This window comes from Pelmatolapia mariae, linkage group LG6, assembly GCF_036321145.2.
Source record: "Pelmatolapia mariae isolate MD_Pm_ZW linkage group LG6, Pm_UMD_F_2, whole genome shotgun sequence".
In the NCBI taxonomy this organism is placed as follows: domain Eukaryota; kingdom Metazoa; phylum Chordata; class Actinopteri; order Cichliformes; family Cichlidae; genus Pelmatolapia; species Pelmatolapia mariae.
The window spans coordinates 30,810,095-30,830,694 of NC_086232.1; the positions used below are offsets into that span (position 1 = coordinate 30,810,095).

The following is a 20,600-nucleotide window of genomic DNA, read 5'->3' on the forward strand; positions in this document are numbered from 1 at the left end:
ACCCTTCTGGGTGTTCTTTTTAACAAACAAAACAAAAATAAACTCTGACTCATCACTTATTAATTAAATGACTCCTTTTAGTTGCTTGTTTTAATACCAAATAACTGTCAAATCAATTAAAGACAAAGCAACTGTTTTTGAAGATGCAACAGCTTTGGCTTCCTGAAATATTCAGAGAGAATCTCATGCCTTTAATCGCATGTGTCAAAGCCAGATTCAAAGTCTTATTGGAGTCAAGGGAACTGAAAATTAGTCTTTGAAGATCAGACCTCCAGTATGCACACTCTTCAAAATCCCTAGACCACCCACTGCTTGCAGTCTCCAGCCTAAAACATGTAGAGTTTTGAAAAGTCAGCAAGCACAGCGAACACATGTCCACACTGAGGGCCCTTAAACCTTGGTGTATTGGCGCTGATACAGCAGTTTGCTGAGTGGCTAGCAAAAATAGAGAATGGGGGAAACAATGTCCAATTGTAGCTTGTTTCATTTGATGTGACAGTTGAATTCATATCCATCTATTATATGAAAAAGTCCCCACTGAAGCACAATTCTCTCTAAAATTCTAAAAAAAAATTGCTTTAATTAGTTCTGGGTCTTATTTTCATCCTAACATATATTATAATAATAATTTCCAACTGTCCGATTCAGAGGATGAGATTGGGTGGAGGTGTGGTTGGAGTACGAAGTAAGAACAGTACGACTTGGACAAGCTCACAGTCAGCACAGGACTTGATTTTTGCCATAACTGGCTTTGTTGTAGCAGGCCTTACATACATAGCAAATGTGTCTAAAACCATTAAGATACAACTTAAGGTGAAATAATCTGTTTTCCTCTTAAGCAAGAGGTAAAAATAGGCAAAAGAGAAAAAATTCCTGGTGTAAAGTACAGCTTGTCACGGCGCAGCTAGCCTCTGGCAGAGTGAGGGATAAGTCTGTGTTTGCTTTCTTTTAGCCCAATCTCATATGCTCTTTATCTCTCTCTTCTGCTTCAGGCGCTGTCTGCACACACACAGCTCCTCGTGTGACTGCAGCAGGCAGACTCCATGTGTTTGCTTTGCTTAATGCTAACCCTGAACCAATAGACACAGAGCAGGATCATAGCTGGGCACATTGGTCAGTATCTTTTAACCCTTTTTTGGTGCAGGCTATTTCAGAATAACAGATACTCATGTCCTTCATTTAAGTCACTGGAAATTATAATGTACAGAGATTCTTATATTTAAGACTGTTGGTGTCCTTTGGCAGTTTTTGAGAGCTATCAACAACCTGTTATATTTATTGCTGCCTTTTTGAGATTAACCTTAACATAACGCAGCTATTTATTCAGCACACTTCTCCACTGGTTTAAAGTAGTTATAGCCTACAATAAATGGGCTTGACAAAATAATAGGAAAAAATGGATTTCAGTTTGATAACATGTTAGCTTTCCAATAGAAGAGAATATACGACCAAATCTGAGTAGAGGTCATCCCTGTGCTGTGCTGATTGCTACAGTCTCAGTCTGAGATATAAAACAACTCACTTTAAAACATGCAGGCTGCTCTGTTTGGTCTCAGAAGCCTAAGAAAATGTTTCTTTGAATTTAAGCTGATCTTTTACCACATTTCACAGCTGGTACATTTCTTTTTTGCATATAAATTTTTTTTTTCTTGCCTCTGACCTTTTTCCTATCTTCCCCAGGCCGACTTTCTCTCATGTGCTTCTAAACATTAAAAAAATAAATAAACAAATCAGAAGGCTTCTGCCTTCGCACTACAGTTTAGCAGAAATCAGTCTAAGATAATTTCTAAGAAAATAACAATTTACTTCCTTGATAAGCCTCCACATTCTCTAATTCTGTCCATCAGGCAGCTTCACTGGATCCTCTAATGAAAAGGTCAGCTACTCAACACTACTTGAAAAACAGTCCAATAAAAGCAGTTAAAACACATGCTACCCATACTTCAAAACCTAAATATAGAAGGTAATCTCAGAAAGGTCATAGATAGGTCATAGATGGCAAAGGCCACAATCTGGATGGGAAAATATGAAAAGAAAAAAAGAAAATGAAGGAGGCTGGAAAAGTAAACTGAATAAAATGAAGAGCTGTCCCAGCATCCTCTCAAATAGAGAAAGGAACAAACTGTCGAATGGAGAGAGGAAAAAGTGAAGGAGAAAAAAAGCTTGAGACGTGTTTAATAAAATGGTTAAGTTCATTGTCGCTTGCCTTCATCCACTCTTTACTTTGGCCAGGCTAGGCTGAAAAGCTCAAATGTCAGTTGTACTCAGACATCTCTTGTCAGGATGCAAAAATAGCCCGAGGACAATGCACTTGGAATCCAAACCACAACAAGCATATGCAGGGAAGACTCACACACACCTCCTACAGTACATTGAAATAGTCTGGCTGGGAAACCAGTCTTCCTCCCCCCCATGTCAAAGTGAAGAAGGTTGCATCACTGAAAAAGATCTCCACTGGAAACTGCCGAGGGTTTGATAATAAACACTTCTAGTAACAGGAAATTTGAGTTGTTTAGTCGTGACAAAGATTTATGTCTTACTTTTTTATTTTTATGATCTGGGTAATCTTGCAAGCACTCTACTCCAACTTGTACAAGACCTCTGATATAAATTTGACTCATTACACGACTATTTTAAGAGACATGCAGTATTTTACCAGCCTCGTCTCAGCTTACGGTTAATTGGACCAATTTCTCTGACTTGCTTTGAAAGCCACGGCAGACAAGGAAGCATTTGAAACAGTCCAAAATAGATGAAAGGATAGATAGTTGATGATTTTCTATTACATGACGGTACAGAAGATTTCAGAGTCTAGGTTTTCTGTTTAATGATGCAATGTGAAGCATCACATCTCATCTTCTGAACACTCACCTGCTGTGATCTTCTCGTGTTCACCTTTCAGTTCAGTTTCATTTATATAGTTCCAAATCACAACATAAGTCTTTGCCAGGCTACTTTACACGGTGAGGTCAAGAGCTTACTATATTATACAATATTACATTCATAATTTTGCATTCTGCTGTTATTTACATAGCATCCCGTGTTTTTGGAAACAAGACTGTGGGAAGATAGCCAGTCACTGAGCATGCACTTAGGAATTTGGGAAAGGAAAAACTCCCCTTTAACAGGAAAAAGCCTCAGGCAGAACCAGGCTCAGGGAGGAAGGCCATCTGCCCTGACCGGTGAAAGTGACGCTAGATTGGAGAGAAAAAAATGTGCATTCAAAACCAAATGAAAAAACCCCCACTAAGCAGTTTGCTTAGCCCAGAAATTTGCAAGTCATGAGCCAGAGATACTTGCCAAAGGTACATCCAAAGTGAAGACACAATAGTATCTTGCAATAGTAGCATAAATGAATTGAAGGTTAAAGAGATGTAAGTATTCCATCTTGGACGTAAGGTCATGGTCACCCAAGTCCACATAAACTTTATTAAAAAGAAAAATTTTAAGGATAAAGCCTGACTGAGTAAAGACCAGTGGATGCACTCCAGTCCTATCAACCATCTGAGTGAGAGCTTAGCCTGTGCTGTGGCATGACATCCCAAAATGTGGAACAAATACTTCTAACTTGCTTCCCAGTAAATGTATTTATGCAAAATTGTCTTCACATTCTCCGTGTGCTCATTTTTTTGTCCACCCTCTTTGTTCTCATTTTGCTCCATCTTTCATTCCTGTTTTCATGCTTTTATCTTTTGTCCTCTAATCCTCGTTTTTCTGTCCTACTTCATATTTCCAGGCTTTCCTACACACACACACACACACACACACACACACACACACACACACACACACACACACACACACACACACACACACACACACACAAACACAAAGAGAGAGAGAGAGAGAGAGAGAGAGAGAGAGAGAGAGAGAGACTATGAATTCTTTTTACTCACTCTGCAGGGACCAGGAAGTGAGTCAGAGTCCGGGATCTTAGAGCTGAATCTATACTAAAGGATGGACCCCTCTCTCTTGTTTAGTGTGAAAAAGACCACGACAGGGGGGCATGGATCACGCTGGCCTTTATTTTAATACATTTATCGGATCCTTTTTATTAATTTATTTAAATACATGAAATAACTGGCTTAATAAACCAATTGTAAAAAAAATATTTTTAAAAAACTGTCAATATGCAGAATACACTGGATGTATTTGTATCGTTTATGTTTTGATGAAAATGTGCATCACACTGTATCGCATGATGTGTGATGGGAGGGGTCCGGTGGCATTTTTCCAGATAAAATACGAGAGAAAAAAAGTCTAAAACTGGCAGAATTCTATGATAATTTTATAGGATTTTTATCAGCTAGCAGAAACGATACGTGGATTTTTCGTTGTGAAAAGATCTGCTCTTACTTTTCTACTTTTACGAGCTCAGCGATGTTGCACGCTGACTGCTCCGACTTCAAAGTTGTTTTGATGGATGTTTTCAGAAATATTTCATCACTGGTGATCCTTTCAACTCTAAAGTTCCTACACAGTCACAAAGCAAATCTCTCTCATCTCCCTCTCTCTCCTAGCAGTGGTGGTGTGTTTTTTAAGACTTTTCCTTGATTTTAAATATGCATTTAAACACTTGAAGCCCAGTTTTCAGTGCGTGTTTACAGTGCGTGTGTACGAGTGTTCGTTTCTGTACACTTGTTGATCATTTCTTCATTTTATGTGCACTCGGTAAAAGCTAGAACCGTTTTCCACCCGCACACGACGACCGCCAGTAGAGTGATGTTTTCTTCATTTAACAGCTGTTACCATCACCGTTTCCAATTGGCTAGATCCGTTATAGGTGTGGTCTGGATGAGAGATGCTGCGTCCATTGTTAAACCGAGCAGTTTTATTTTGAACACTGAGCTGTAAAGAAGCTTGAACCGTGTGTGATCCGTATGTATGCTGCGGTTATAAACGTCACTTACAAAATGTTGGGGTAAAAAAGTGCACTTGTTCGAGGAATTTTTCTCTTCTTCTTTTTTGTGTGTTTTGTGTTAAATTTCCACCTGTGGCAGGATTGAAGACACCACCAACTCACTGTAAGGAATTAAACGAAAGCTGTGGTCGATCAATCTCTGCAACTTGGTTTGAAGTCCGATTGAAGTTTGGGAGAAAGTGGAGCATTAATTAAGCAAAACGAGGATCGACACGCGAGTCCTTTCCCCCAAAGCCATGATCACTGGTACCGTGCGCTCCTCACGGTGTGCGTAAGCTGCTGTGGAGAATCTTCACATTATGAGACGCCATGGCATGGTGTGACCGAGGGGTTCAGACTTTGCTGGCTATTGTGGGGGCCTTCGTCGCCTTTAGCCTCATGACCATCGCCATCGGCACCGACTACTGGCTTTATTCCCGAGCCTATATTTGCAATGCAACTAATGCCACAACCGACGAAACCCAGATGCAAACCAAGAAAGTCAAAGGGGACCTGACGCACTCCGGGCTGTGGAGGATTTGCTGCATCGAAGGTAAACAAAGTCTGGTACCTTATGCAGTGACTGTGTAAGTTTCCAAACTTTTTTTGTTTTATTTCTACTGCTTATGAACGATTTTCATCACTGTTGCGCCACCTGATTTTTTCCGAATGTTTGCTTTAACGTGGGGGAGGTGACAGTGTGCACAGAGAGATTAATTAAATAGTCAACGAGTCTGAACACCTGACCAGACCAGAAACGTTGCTAATTTCTAAAAAGGTTCGCATTTGTTTGGAACCTGCGACAGTTTGTGTGATATTATAACAAACCATTTAACACAATTTCCTTAGGGATTAATAAAGTATGCTGATTCTGAACTTTATTATCAGAGTCAATTCTCCCTTTTTTGATGGAATGACATAAAACATAATTTAATAATTTACATAAGTATTATATTTTTTACGAGAATCTGAGTGAAAGAGCTTCGTGTTGCGCACCAAGGTGGAGTTGTGTGTGCGTAACGAATCTTTTACATCTTTTTTTCCCCCTTGAAGGTAAATTATACATTCACTGAAAAGGGAAACAGTGTAGAGATGATGGCCTGAACACGAATACGATTTAATGCTGTGAGTTTGCTTCTATGGCAGAGCATGGAAGAATGATCCCAGTTTTCTCATTCAGAGGGGGCGCAGCGCTTTCCGGTGTATTAGACTTTGTTTTAGTCTGTTCCGAGGAGCGTCTGACTTGTTGTTTCAGGGAATTTTGTTGTTTCCCTCAGCTGTTCTGCATCTTGCTCCTGATCGCCTTTCCATGTTGTGAGACGTTGTGAGAACAGGTCGTTAATGTTTAGACACACCTATCCACCGTCCATCGGACCGCTTCCTTTTAAAGACTTATAATAAACGCAAACAATCAGCTGATCCGCGGAAGTAGTCACCAATGACGTCTTCGATTGTGGCGCTGTCCATTACCATTGGTTCTGAAATTCTCAGTCTTAATGATTTTTTTTCTTTTACCTGAAGAACAACTAAATTAGAAGTACAAAATCACTTCACAACAATAGAAGAATGCTCCGTCAAACAAAGCGCCTTTTTTTCGTCAATGACGAAGTGCCTTACTGCGTTTCATAATTCACATGTATTTACAAAGCTGCAAAGCAGTCTACCACCAGTAACTTGGAGAACAACTTGGGGTGCAGTGCCTTTTCCAAAGAGTTGGGGTGAGGGATCTAAGTGACAAGGCACTTTCCCAGAACCCAGGAGTCTGTCTTGTGTGGAGATGAATACATCCATTATTGAACTCACACTCCAAGCACCAACCATATACAATTACTACTTTTACTGGAATTTCATGTTTTGTTTTGTTTTTTAAAGCCTGGCTATTTATGGATTTCTTGTAATCCTGTTACTCAAAAGGCATGTTCCCTCTCTCGATCTCTCGATCTTCCTAAGAGATTCAAGCAGACGTGCACGCTGTTCTCAAACATCTTCCCTCTGCACCATCCTCTCATTTCCTGCTTAAAATGTTAGAAGGGTGTTACAATCTGCATGGAGCTGGAACTGAAAGTAACACAACCTCTCTTGCTCTTCTCCTTGTTCTCTCTCATGCATAGAGAACATCAGCACTTTTGCTGCAACATTGTGTAAGTCTATCTAGTGGCACACCTCTATATCTGCATACAAACCCAGGCTAAGTCAACATGTCCAGTCAGTTGGGATACAGCCTCTTGAAAACGGTAGTACTAAATGCATGCCTGAAACGTTAGAAAAAATGTCTCTCAGTTTCTACGACTTACTGTATAATTCTAAGGAATCTATCCTTTTTTATTAAGTAAATTCAACAGCATAGAGGCTCACCCAGCATCTAATGTTGCTGGGTCTAATGTTGCAAAAAGTAGCAAACAGACATCTATGAGTGCCTTGTCTTGTAGAACAAGCTGATGGTTAGATGAAGGTGAGCACTGGTGGATAATGAACTTTAATGGAATACAAGTGGAGTCTTGCTGAAATAAGTAAAAAAACTCACACTTTGGGACTCACCGCTAGATTCAAGCAAACACTTGGTCTGACTTTAAATTTTCAGTTCGTGCAGGCCATGAAAGGTTAGTTAACTGTTAAGTGGCGCGGCTGCCCCTCTGTTGGTCTTCCTTGGTCTCTTGTGTTCTGGGGGCCTCTGGATGTCTGGAGTTTTGATCTCCTCCATACCTGCTTCATGCCCTGGAGGATGGGGCTGTGGCTCCCCACACCCTCTAGCAGATCATTACATGAAGGAACCTTTTAAAAACAAGCGCGTCCATGCTCACAGGTGTACACACGGGTGATCACACACACAAACTACACCCTTTTTGGCTCCTACCTCAAAGCACACTGTGCGTTGTCGATCTCACGTGCTGCACAATAATGTTTAATATTTAGTATTTACTGTCATATTCCCATATATCATTGTGATGTTGTTTATTCTATTACTCTCGTTTTCTTCTGCTTGTTTTCTTTTTTCTTTCTCAACAGGTGATCCAGGTGATTGATATATGTATTTTTTGTCTACTTATTCTGTTGGTTTTTGTTTTTTGCCCTTTTTCCCCGTCCCTCTTCTCAGCTGTTTTTCTTTCCCTCTTTCTTTCTCCCCTTTCTTTCCCCCAGTCAAGTCTGTCCCGTATTCAGCAAGTGAAAATAAAATAAACAATAAAAGGTGAATCAAATAGACCATTACGGCAAGGCTGGGATGGTCTATTTGGTAAAGTAAATCCGTTGGGCATCTTTCTTCACCTTTAGACAATAATTCTGATGGCAAAAGAGCCAAACGGGACAGGCAAACAAACAAACAAACAAACAAACAAAAAACTGTTATGTGGCTTTGTATGTGGTGATGAGGGTTAGGGATAGGGTTGTTTTTCTTGTGTGTGTGTGTGTGTGTGTGTGTGTGTGTGTGTGTGTGTGTGTGTGTGTGTGTGTGTGTGTGTGTGTGTGTGTGTGTGTGTGTTGGCTGATGAATGCATTAGTAAGATGTCAAAGGCGTCCTCTGAGAAGAGCTAGAAATGTGATTCTGGGTTGCTGGGGGGAGGTTGCTATGGTGAAGCTATGCTGAGCAATAAAAGATGGGCCCTGCTCTCTCAGACACAGGGGCTCTTGGGAGATACCTCCCCCAGTGAGCTTTCTTTTCTTTTCTTTTCTTTTCTTTTCTTTTCTTTTCTTTTCTTTTCTTTTCTTGTCTCCTGACATTCCCTTGATCATTTTGTTACTGCTGTTGCATGAAATATTGATATGGTTATTTTACTTTCACATATGTTTGATTTATATGCACACAATCAACTATACCATAGCAGTGGATGTACAATTCAGAACTTGTTAAAAGATTTAAGGTTATATCACTTCTTTATATCACACAGTTGACAAGAAGAGTGCTTCCACCTATGAATAGCCAAAAACGTACTTTAGAAAGAATGCACTAAAATAACAACATAAACCAAATACAGCAAAACTGAATCCACCTGTGACTGCTGACAAGTTAAATTCTGTAATCACTGGGGGGGAGAGTACACTTGTGATTTACTATTAGCCTGTGAAAGTGTATGAACATATTTAAAATGGACAAAGACTGGACCAGAGAAAGGAAAAATTCAGACTGAGACAGAACGAAAGGACAGCGCAAGATCTTTAACCAGCTAATAATTTGTTGATTCACAGTGTCAGCAGTAATCGGGACCCACGTAAAAATGCCAAAAATCACACCCACAGCAGCTGTCCTCCTAAAATGACATCAAAGACAGCGTGATACTTGCACAGTCTCGCTGTGAAAGACAAATGGGCAAATGTGTCAATGTCAAGAAAAAAAAACTGCTAAAGAACATAGAAAGAAGCTGCTGGGAGCACTTTGAAACCAAGATAAATTTACTCTGTTGAGATGAGGTCGAGCATATTTGGAGTAAATCTAACCTAACTGCCACAGTGAATGCATTGTCCCCACAATGAACATACAGAGGGGGGAGCTCAGGTTGGATATTGGTAAGATTTTATTGAAGAAAATGTAGTTATTGATTGTGTCTGTAGGTCCATTTCCCTTATTGATTCCAGATCAATGTTCTGTCTGGGGAAAAAAGTTAGCGTACACGTTTTTGTCAGCTTTAATGCAAGTGTTTTATATCTGAGTGTCAACAGTTTAAAAAACAGGCAGAAATGTATGCTATCGATTTGGAACTCACAACTCTCTTAAAAACATGCCAGGATTGATCACAGGATGGATCAAAGCTATGAATAAGCTTGGATGCATAACGTGCAGAGACTGGACACCTTGGAATTAGCTCTAAACTGCACCTGATTCTTGATTTTTGATTTTATTCATGACACCATGACTGTCTGTGGATAGAGCAAAATATCTGGTGAAAAGATGACTTTCATTCTCCCAGATGTTTGGCTGAGGAACAATATTATCAAATATGAATATTACACAAAGCACACTGACAAAATAAAAAAACATTTCTAATGAAGTTAAAACTATGACCTGAGGAACACAGCCCCTGTAGCTGGACAAAACAATTCCCAAACTGGCTGAACATTTAATAATAATAATAATGTATACTTTATTGATTCCTGTGGGGAAATTTTCTCTCTGCATTTAACCCATTCACTCTGTGAAGCAGTGGGCAGCCACTGGGCACCCGGGGAGCAGTGTGTAGGCACGGTACCTTGCTCAGGGGTGCCTCAGGGTAGTCGTTCAGTGGATTCAAACCCCCGACTTTCCAATCATGGGGGGCCACCACCCTACCTACTGAGCTATCCCTGCCCCGTTTCTCCAAAAATGTGTGTTACACAGATATTCCTAGGGTATTTAAAAGTAGAATGGGAGGCAGAGCCTTTGGTTGAGACCCATTTTCTGTGGAACCAGCTCCCAGCTTGGATTCGGGAGACACACATCTCAACTTTTAAGAATAGGCTTAAAACTTTCCTTTTTGATAAAGCATGTAGTTAGGGTTGGATTAGGTGACCCTGAATCCTCTCTGCAATAGGTCTAGGCTTTTTTTCCCTGTCTCCCTCCCCTCACCCCTGACTGGTCGTGGGAAATGACCACCCCTCTCTGAGCCTGTTTCTGCCAAAGGTTTCTTCTTGTTAAAAATGAGTTTTTCCTTCCCACTGTTGCCAAAGCACTTGCTCAAAGGTGGTCATCTGATTGTTGTAGTCTTGACCTTACAGTGTAAAGCGCCTTGAGGAAACTGTTTTGGGGCTATTTAAGTAAAATAGAATGGAAAATTCCCCATGCAATGGAGGATAGGGTAGGTCATCAATTCTTAATGATTCCTAATGGATTAAGCAACACAGTGGGGTAGATTATTTCATTTTTATTATAACAAATTTAAACTGTCAGCTGTTTTATTCTTTTTTTTACTCTTATGTTCAATCTAGAAGCCATGTAATTATAGTAATGTTATTGATTTTTGAATTATCTGACACTGATATAACATTCCTGGGCCATACATCCAACTGTAACCCTACATATGTGTACTTTATATATGAAATTTTAATATTCTACACCTGTTGCTCCTTAGACCTTTTGGATTACACACTCAAAAAACTAATCCAGTGTCATTAAAATAGTATGTTTACAAATATAACAAATATACATTAAAGTAACACAATAATCCTTTTCAACAAGTTTTCTTGGTGCAAAAAAATTTAAAAGAAAACTGAGTGGTTAAAGAGGATTTTAGAAAATGGAAGTGAAGTGGCTTATTCAGACATGATTGTGGCGAGAGAAAAAAAGACAGAATGGGTGTTCAAAGAGACTGAAAGAGTGAATTTAAGAGCGTGGAGCCGACAGACTGAATCTGGGCTGTTAGGGATGTTTCATCACTTTATCTCAGCCTGACTTTAATTTTCTTTCCCAGCTGTCTCAGAAATTAACCGTAAGAATCATAAATTTTGCAGACAAGTGGCACATTAAAACCGTGCGCTGGTGGCAACACTGACATAAGCTCTAAATGTGAAACGTAGAAGTTTTGTTTGCACTCATTGTGTCACGTTGTGTAAGTGCATGTCCTGCCTCATAAAACATTTCCACCCCAAAAATGTGTAAACCATCTAAAAGAGCTGTCGATCACAGAAACGTGATCTAGCTCGAGGATGCGTAAAGCCACTCGGGCATAGAAGAAGCAGCCAGTGATTGCAGCTAATCAGCCAGTGTTCGTGCTGATTTTGATTTTTAACCCTCAACTCACTGCTGACCAAACTAATAACAAATGCTCAAACATCAGTGGAAATCCTGTTCCCAGTATTTGCAACAGTGCATTTGAATGCACTGAATAACAGATTGTAGATGCAGAAAACCGGCTTCAAAGCTACCTGGTGGAGATTTCCATACGCTGGTCTATGATATTGTAAGGTTCAGTAACAGTTAATGAGTGCCTGCAAATCAAAAGCACCTCATTCCAGATTCAAGATTCAAGACTCTTTATCGTCATCATGCAAGTGTAATGAAATTAAGACAATACTCCCTCATATGGAGCAAGAAAAAAGACTTAAATAATATAAATCCAATACAATATAATGACAGGATAGGAATACAAAGTACAATATTTAAACACAATTAACTGATTAACTGATGTATTATAGTAAATTATAGTGAGTTTGGCACTTAATAGTGCATTTATTTAGAGGCTATGTGTATGTCTATGTAATGTAAAGAAAAGTGCACCTCACATGAGATATTTTACATATTATAAAATGTACATAAGGATTACACATAAGGTTTGGACTGTTACATTCAGAGGTGGAATCAACTTTCTATGGTTATTAGTTATTTAGTTGTTAGTGGTGATACAAAGACAAAAACAGATGAGCAAGTATTTGAAGAGGTTTAAAAAGTTAAGACTGATTAAAAAAAACACCTGAAATGCAAAGAGTTGTCAAAGACATTGATGCTTACCAATGAGGAAAAAAAACAGTGATGAAGCTGATGACAACTAATGACAAGCTCACAGTGAATTACTTCCTGGTGATTCTAGTCTGTCAGTGGATGTCACTGGGTGTATTCTTGAAAGCTTGTTGTCCCTTTAAGCTGATGTGATCAACAGATCTGACTCCTGAAGCCACGCCAACTTCTTTGCCTACAGTATTTTGACTCGGACTTGGCCAGTGTTCAAGGCAGAAAAGAATTCATTGCTGAATTCTTAACTACACTCCACGGGCCCAGTGGAAGCCCCTATGCCTACTTCCAGTGACTACAGTTCACATTGAATTGTTGTCAAAAGATGAGACATTCTTGCCTGTAAAACTGAAAAACATCTCATTAAACAATTCTGCCATGGATGCTGGAATAAGACTGTCATAACAAATTTGCAACTTGAAGGGAAGAAAGACAATCATCCATCCTTTACAGAGCTCTTGGGGATGACGCCATCGCGATCAGATTCATTGGCTATGACAGCAGGCAACTGGCATAGCTGAAGTTTGGAAAAGTCAATAAGATGTGAGTTAACTATCGCCCCGCCAGGCAAAGCGAAGGAGGATTGATGTTGAATAGTGACAGACTTTTTGGATTATAAACAGTGATTAGAAACATCTCCCTCTAAAACAGCTGCTCTTCCTTATGGACTGTTTACATGCACCCATGTTCTGCCAAGACAGATGTCACTTGATTGCTTATGCCTGAGTTCAAGAATCTACTGCATGTGGACTAGGATAGAATATCAGTACTTCATCTCTTCTCCTTAATTGTAGTGTAATATTGGCATGTTGGACGACTCTTCCACATTTATTCACATTAGCAATTTGAAATCTGCAGAATTAAACGGGACAGGGCTGACAATTGACAGGCATGGTTTGATTTCTTGGATTAAGATACTGTGTGTATTTGATTTAAGTTCTAATAAATTCTAATATATAAGTTCAGGCAGGAAATTCAAGAGCCAGACTTTAAATTCAAAGTCTAACCTTTCAATATTCATAATGCTCCAATGTTTTATTCTCTTAAAAGTGGAGGGATGATTTTCTCAGTGAAGAGCTTGGGTGAATAGAAGGTGCCTGAGGGCTTGGGAACTTCAGAATCTCAGATCCACAGTGGTCTGCCCTCAAATGGTTTTTGACATGGTTATGGGTGAAAACAGGACATGTCTGCTCCCGGTTAGATATACTTTGCGAGAATAGACTTTAGCTTTCTGCAACATATTTGTCTCAGGTTCATAAAAGTTGCATGCTGATTGAGTGAATGGTCGATGTGTGGTTCCTTTTATCTCTGAGCTTCTCGTGTTAACTTTCAACATGAAGACCCAAATTGCTGTTATAATTTTAGTAGTTTCGAACCTGCACAGACTCTTTCTGCCACAAGTCACATTCACACTCAGTGTGTTTTTGGCTTTTGCACAGGTATCAACAAAGGAAGCTGTTTTCGGATCAATCATTTTCCAGAGGATAACGACTACGATACAGACAGCTCAGAGTACATCTTACGTAAGTCACTGCAACCGCTTCATCTTCAAACACTCCAACACTTAATCCCTCTCTCCCTGCTCTTTCCTTCTTTTTTTTCTTGAATGTGATAGAGTTATTACAAGGCTACTTAATGTGTTATGGCATGTCTATCCCTTTCCCATAAAAAGCCTGATGTCATGACAGCAATTGGAGCAATGGAGATAATGAAGTGTGTTATGTGCTGAGTAATAAGGCCCGTCCAAAACAGGCCAGACTTTGGCCACATGAGAGCAGATTTCATATTTGGCCTTGGCCTTTTGCTTAATACCCTTGTTAAAAATAAATAAACAAATAGATGCACTGAAAATTACAGAGCGTTTAATCATTTTACTGAATATTTATTTATGTTTCAGGTTTCAGATCAGCTCTGTGCCTCAAGGCAACTGTTACCATTTCGTGTGTTGTCCACAATATGAATTTCAATAAGCTCAAGAAAAATTTATTCTGGAATCACTTGGTTATGTTTTTTTTTAAAAAAATAAGGCAGCTGAATATGCTAGCTGGAGTGTGTATCTGTAAAAACCTTTATGCACTGAACCACCGGACAAAGGTAACGGTCCGGTAAAGGTAACTTCAGCAGCTACAGTCAGTGGGGCTTTGTTCAGACTCTAGGGCACCTGTAAGTAATCTTGCACTCACTCAAAGCAGAGTGACAGAGAGAGAGAGAGCCTGCAGACTAAAGAAGACAAGACAAAACAGAGGCCTTGGCAACAACCACTGTTACTGTTAGCAGTTCCGCTAAGTCCTCATGTGGTGCTGACTAAAGCAATAATGAAATGTAAAAAATTAAAAAAATTATTATAGCTGATGAGCTGGTGATGGATTAGCTGAACTGTTTTAGTAAGGACCTTGGAAATATCACTTAGTGAGCTATTTTTCAGTGGAAAACTAAACTTGTCAGCACTGCTTGTTAGCTGCACACTGTAGATTTTAGCCATGACTCCACATAAGGTCATTGTCAGTCAATCATTCAGTCCATCCACTTTTAGCCTGCACATAAGTTGTATGGGCCCTAGAAGATTATTGAACATTTGTCGGAAAGCTGAGTTCATTTTCACTAGCCATCACCAGTGTTTAATCAAAAAATCCCTTTCTCAGTTGGAACCTGTCTGACAAAGTGAGGGACACTAAAAGTTAAAGAAGGTCAACAAAGGATGAGAAACATAGTGATTGACATCTGTTAAACAGGAAGTTGTAGAATAGGAGGCAGGGCCTTCGGCCTGCAGGCCCATGTTCTGTGCAGCCAGCTTCCTGTTTGGATTCGGGAGTCGGACACTCTCTGTACTTTCAAGATTAGCCTTAAAACTGTCCTTTTTCACGAAGTTTATAGTGAGTGCTGGATAAAGTGACCCTTAGTTATGCTGCAATAGATCTAGGCTGCTGGTGGCTTCCCATGATGCACTGAGTGTTTCTTTTCCACTCACCTTTTTACTCCCTTTGTCTTTATGCACCACTCTGCATTTAATCCTTAGTTATTATTCATCTCTGACTCTCTTCCACAAAGTGTTTTTTGTCCTGTCTCCCTCCCCCCACACCTAAATGATCGTGACAAATGGCTGTTCCTCTCTGAGCCTGGTTCTGCCAGAGGGTTCTTCCTGTTAAAAGGGAGTTTTTCCTTACCACTGTCGCCAAAGCATTTGCTCAAAGGGGGTCATCTGATTGCTTGGGCTTTCTCTGTTTTCTCTGTATTATAGTTGGGTCTGTAGTATCTGTAGTCTAGGATCAAACACCCGGTAAGCTAATGGTATTTCTTTCAGTAGTAGTTGTCCTTTTTTAGTTAGTTCTCTTACCCATTAGACATAATATCTGTGTGACAGTATGTAATATAATCTAGTCAAGTCAAGTCAAGTCAAGTTGGCTTTATTGTCACTTCAACCATATATAGTTTGTACACAGTGAAGCGAAACAACGTTCCTCCAGGGCCAAGGTGCTACATGCAACATAAATTTACAACATAAATTAACAGAAAACACTAAACTAGCTAACTAGAGACAGGACAGACTGACCTAACATAAATTACAGCATAAATTAACAAAAACTAACTATCTAACTAAAACTAACTATCTAACTAGGTAGGTAGTGCAAGGGAACAGTAAACATACTTGGTAATATTGAGGGGTATATATTTTTCACCTGTGCTCCACTTTACAGTGGTTATCTTCTCTTTTTGAAGTAGTTTACATTATATTCTCAATTGTGCTGACAAGACATTTTCACACTCTCTGTCTCTCTCGTCTAAACAGGTATAGTTCGTGCATCAAGCCTGTTTCCAATTCTCAGCACCATCCTTCTGATGTTGGGTGGCCTGTGTGTTGGAATTGGACGCATCTACAGCAGCAAGAACAACATCCTGCTCAGTGCAGGCATCCTGTTTGTAGCTGCAGGTAGGACGAGTCAGACAGCGCACCACAGATAAAGAATCAAAACCAGGGTGACAACAAATAGATCGTGTGTAGTGCAAGAGAGTGAAAGAAGGAAAAGGTCAGGTTTTATTCTGAGATACAGTGCACTTCAAAAATGTCTTAAGTCATTAGAGTGCACCTTTCTCACACTCACAAAAGGACAATGGCAAAAACACTGATTTTCTTTACATGTAGAGTCTCAGTTTTGACCTTTCCTACAACAGCATTCCTTCTCTCATTTATCCTCTCTTCAGGCCTGAGCAATATCATTGGCATCATCGTCTACATCTCCAGCAATGCCGGCGACCCGAGTGACAAGAAAGACGAGGACAAGAAGAACCAGTACAGCTATGGTTGGTCTTTCTACTTCGGTGCCCTCTCCTTCATTGTAGCAGAGTCAGTGGGCGTTCTTGCAGTCAACATTTATATTGAGAAAAACAAAGAGACGCGCTCCCGATCCAAACGTGACTTCATCAAAACCACCTCATCCTCTTCGCCGTACTCTCGCATACCAAGTTACCGCTACAGGCGGAGGCGATCGCGTTCCAGTTCCAGGTCAAGTGACCCATCCCGTGAGCCCTCCCCAGTGGGAATGAAGATTGGCGGAGGAATTGGGGGGGGACGAGGGCTGGGGCTGAATTTGCCAGTAGGCGGTATATCCCTTTATTCCCTGAGCAGGGACCCTTTGAAGGGTGGAAGTGGTACTGCAGGGCCCTACAGCCCAGAGCGGGACTCCAGGTTTTTACAAGTCCACAACTGCTTCCAGAAAGATGTCAAGGATGGAGGAAACAGGAGAACCACTCCAGTATGAGGTCAGCAGTGTATCCAACAATAAACTTGATGGTACACGTTCGATGTTTACAGTTGATGAGAAAAGGGTATTTTCTCCCCAGGACTTTTTTTGGCAGCGGCAGCAATGAAAGGTCCGAATTTAGAGTTGCTTTTCTTACATCCCTCTGTGATAGAAAAACACCAGTATTTCAATGGGTGAGAGAGAAAAATGACTTTTAATGATTGTGGTTGCCACAGTTTTGTAGCAATATTTGAAGAGTTTGGTTTTTGAAAAATATAATGCTTAAAATCTGGAAGGAATATTCTGCTCTTACAGAAAGAAATGTGCCCGTCCTTGTATTCTGTAAAGGTAGTCATTTATGACGTTGCCTTGAACCTTTAGTCATGTTTTTCTTCTAGGAACTCAGAAAAGGAATTCCTTTGATTAAGATGAAAATAACCCGCCAAACTTGTTTGCAAAAGTGATCTATGTAACCGTTTGTTATCAGAATATAATCGTATTGTATTTGTTTGTACCTTAACACAAATGGTGCTAACTCAATCTGTACACCTTTTATAGTTTTAAGCCTTTCAAAGCCCATTTGAATACTTTTATTGTATCTTAATAACCTTTATCATGTACATGAGTCATGTCATAAATATGTGTTGCCGTGTGTGTGTGTGTGTGTTCCTGTCTAGCTATCTTTGTGAGGACCGAAATCTGCATTCTACTATACTTGTGAGAACCAACAGTCACGTGAGGACACACAACCCGGTCCTCACAAGTTTGAAGGCCTTTTTGAGGCTCAAAATGTGGTTTTAGTGTCAGGGTTACAATTAGGTTATGGTTAGGTTTAGGGTAAGGGTTAGGGTTAGGCATTCATTTTTAATGGTTAGGGTAAGGGGCTGGGGAAAGCATTATGTCAATGAAGGTCCTCACTAAGATTGCTGAACGGGGTTGTGTGTGTGTGTGTGTGTGTGTGTGTGTGTGTGTGTGTGTGTGTGTGTGTGTGTGTGTGTGTGTGTGTGTGTGTTATGGATCTCAAACACGCCTACCACACCATGGCGTAATTGTGCTATGAATATGGATCTCTGTATATATACTGTATATTAAAAGTGACAAGGCACATATTAATGTCAGTACATTCCAGTATGCTGCGTAATGTGTCAGTGTTTATAGGTACAGACTGCCTGTGTAGTTTGTTCTCCATTCGCTCAGGGACGATGTACAGAACAAATGAGTTCCTTACCTAAGCCAGACAGATTGTTACAGCTGGCGTGTTTAAAGGCATAGGTTATATCATGCTCTTTGTGTTGCTGTTCTCTAACAGGACTCCTGCTTCTGCCTTTACTTTCTTTGTGTTGGGGAAAGTTTTATGGGAGGGCTGTCTGGTACAGAGTTTTGATCATGCTCCAAAAAATACACTTGCAGACATTTGTAATCTCATATTAAAGTATTTCTGTATTATTACTGATCCATATCAAAATCAGCTGTTGGGGACGTTATGGTTTTCAAAAAAAAAACAATAAAGATTTTTGTGTGAGGATGTAGTAATGTGACTTTGTTTTGTATAGTCCAACTGTGTAGATTTGGCATTATTATAGCAATGATGACTACAATTAACCACAGATCCATTCATGCTCTTAAATGTTTTGGATTAAAGTTATTAATTATGCTCAAAGCAATTTCCCAAAAAAGATTTCTCTTCAAACTAATACCACAATAGACGTTGGTGCTAGTGGACTAGCTAGCTAGCTAGCGTCTCTCAGTGACTTCCTTATATTTACATGCACTGTGTCACTGCATGTCTGATTTGGCAGATTTTCATACCTGATGCAACCAGTCCCAGTCTCAATCTGGTGATCTTTCATGTGTTAGGTGAGTGTCTAAACCACTAATGGATAGAGTGGATTACTCTATAACCCACCTGGACCCTAGAGTTTGGGCGTTCTTTGAACCTCTTTCATTGATAGCTGTTCCTACAAAAGCAGCTACATCAATTGTTGTCTGCTAGATTTCACTAGAGTCATTAAAATGTCTGTTTCCACCCAGTTTTTGCTTCTTTTTTGGGTGAAATCCTTTTTTTTAGTTAGCCATTTAATTACCACTAATAAGCAAGTATATGCACATCTGCATTAAACTGGACATGAATACAGCTTGCTAAACAAGCTTGCTAGCATTAGATGGTAACATCAGCTAACACAAATATATGGAGAGTTTTTAACACTGCAATCTCCCATTTAAATTGTGATTTCCTTATGGGATAATTTGACTACTATATATGAGCGCATTTTGTATGTGCGTGTGTGTCAACGGGATATAATTAACTTAGTAAGCATGGCCACCCCCATGCAAATTTGTCAAGCTCATCCACCATGGAGACAAATTCCAAAACTCAACTTTCAGCTGTCTTCACATTTGGTTTAATGCAAAATATGAGCTGAGACTCAGTCCGAAGAGACAGCATGCCATTATTTTTCATAGCCTTTGCTTTTCCTCGTAGAAGTATTTAGGTAATGACGCAGGGCTGATAGGCCTGTTATGTTCTACTATGAAGCTGCATGAAAGACAGGCGGGCAACCACAGGGTGTTAAAGGAAATCGGCATCAGCCAACTTAATGCTTGACTGAACTAACAGGCTCATAAATGCTCATCCAGACTTTGAAAAGCTTGTCTCCCTGTCTCCAAACAAGAGCTGGAGTAAAGTGGGTGTTTTGCATGTGTGTGTGTGCGTGAAGGGCTAGTATAAGTTCAAATTACTCATTCTCGGTATAGTACATCATGCTTGTCTGGCTTCCGTGTCATGGTTTGCTTCCCTGTTGGGTATTTTCAGCAGAAGCTGGAATCGGTTTAATTTGGTTGTTGGTTTTTGTAAATCGGTGTCACAGTGGTTGCACTGTGTGTTTAAGGCTACCGATCCATGAGAGGAGAGCCTGTATAGTCGCTGTAAAGTCCCTGCTCTCCCCGCTATCGTTGTCATTCAAGTCACTGAAGTGGAAAAGAGTATGCCTTGAATTACAATAGACTTATTTTCCATCCTGCTTGTGTGTGATGTATCTTTATTATGCTGAACTGGTCTGATGACCCGGTTTCCATCCCAGCCCTGAATTTGAGCAATTCATCTTTCACCCCTCTCTCCAACCATCACCCAAGCTGTTAAGCCCTATGAATGCCATGGGCCCCCACTGATATTTTCATCCATAAAAAAGCCATGCCCCCCTCTCTCTACCCCACCCCTTCCTGTTGGGCGCCATCAAATTCTTCTCCAGTAATTGAGAGGAAAATGGCAGGGTCACCTCTCCATGCAGTCGCAGGACTAGCCAACATGCTTGTTAGCAGTAGTATCTTGCTGTTCAGGAAGGATAAAATAAGATTTCAGGATTTAAAGTCTGGTCCTGTCTTTGGACAGCAGGGGACAACAGCTCATACTTTATCTATCTTTGTATGAAAAAACACGCACACAAATGCCATAGCAAAGGTTTTACAACAGCAACACTTTATTTTACCAGGTAAACAAGTGTGTGAGCTATAATTGTCATAATTCCAAATCTAAACTGGATATATAAAG

The 20,600-nt window shown here is 40.1% G+C and overlaps 1 protein-coding gene across 1 annotated transcript; it reads left to right on the forward strand.

Annotated features, from left to right (window-relative positions):
* Positions 1–4,881: 4,881 nt before the first annotated feature.
* LOC134628657 (voltage-dependent calcium channel gamma-4 subunit-like) lies at positions 4,882–18,525 on the forward strand. The gene is made up of 4 exons (XM_063475398.1): positions 4,882–5,453; positions 13,754–13,837; positions 16,102–16,242; positions 16,515–18,525. Exons 1-4 carry the CDS (start codon positions 5,231–5,233, stop codon positions 17,069–17,071), a joined length of 1,005 nt encoding a protein of 334 aa, XP_063331468.1. The 5' UTR covers positions 4,882–5,230; the 3' UTR covers positions 17,072–18,525.
* Positions 18,526–20,600: the final 2,075 nt, after the last annotated feature.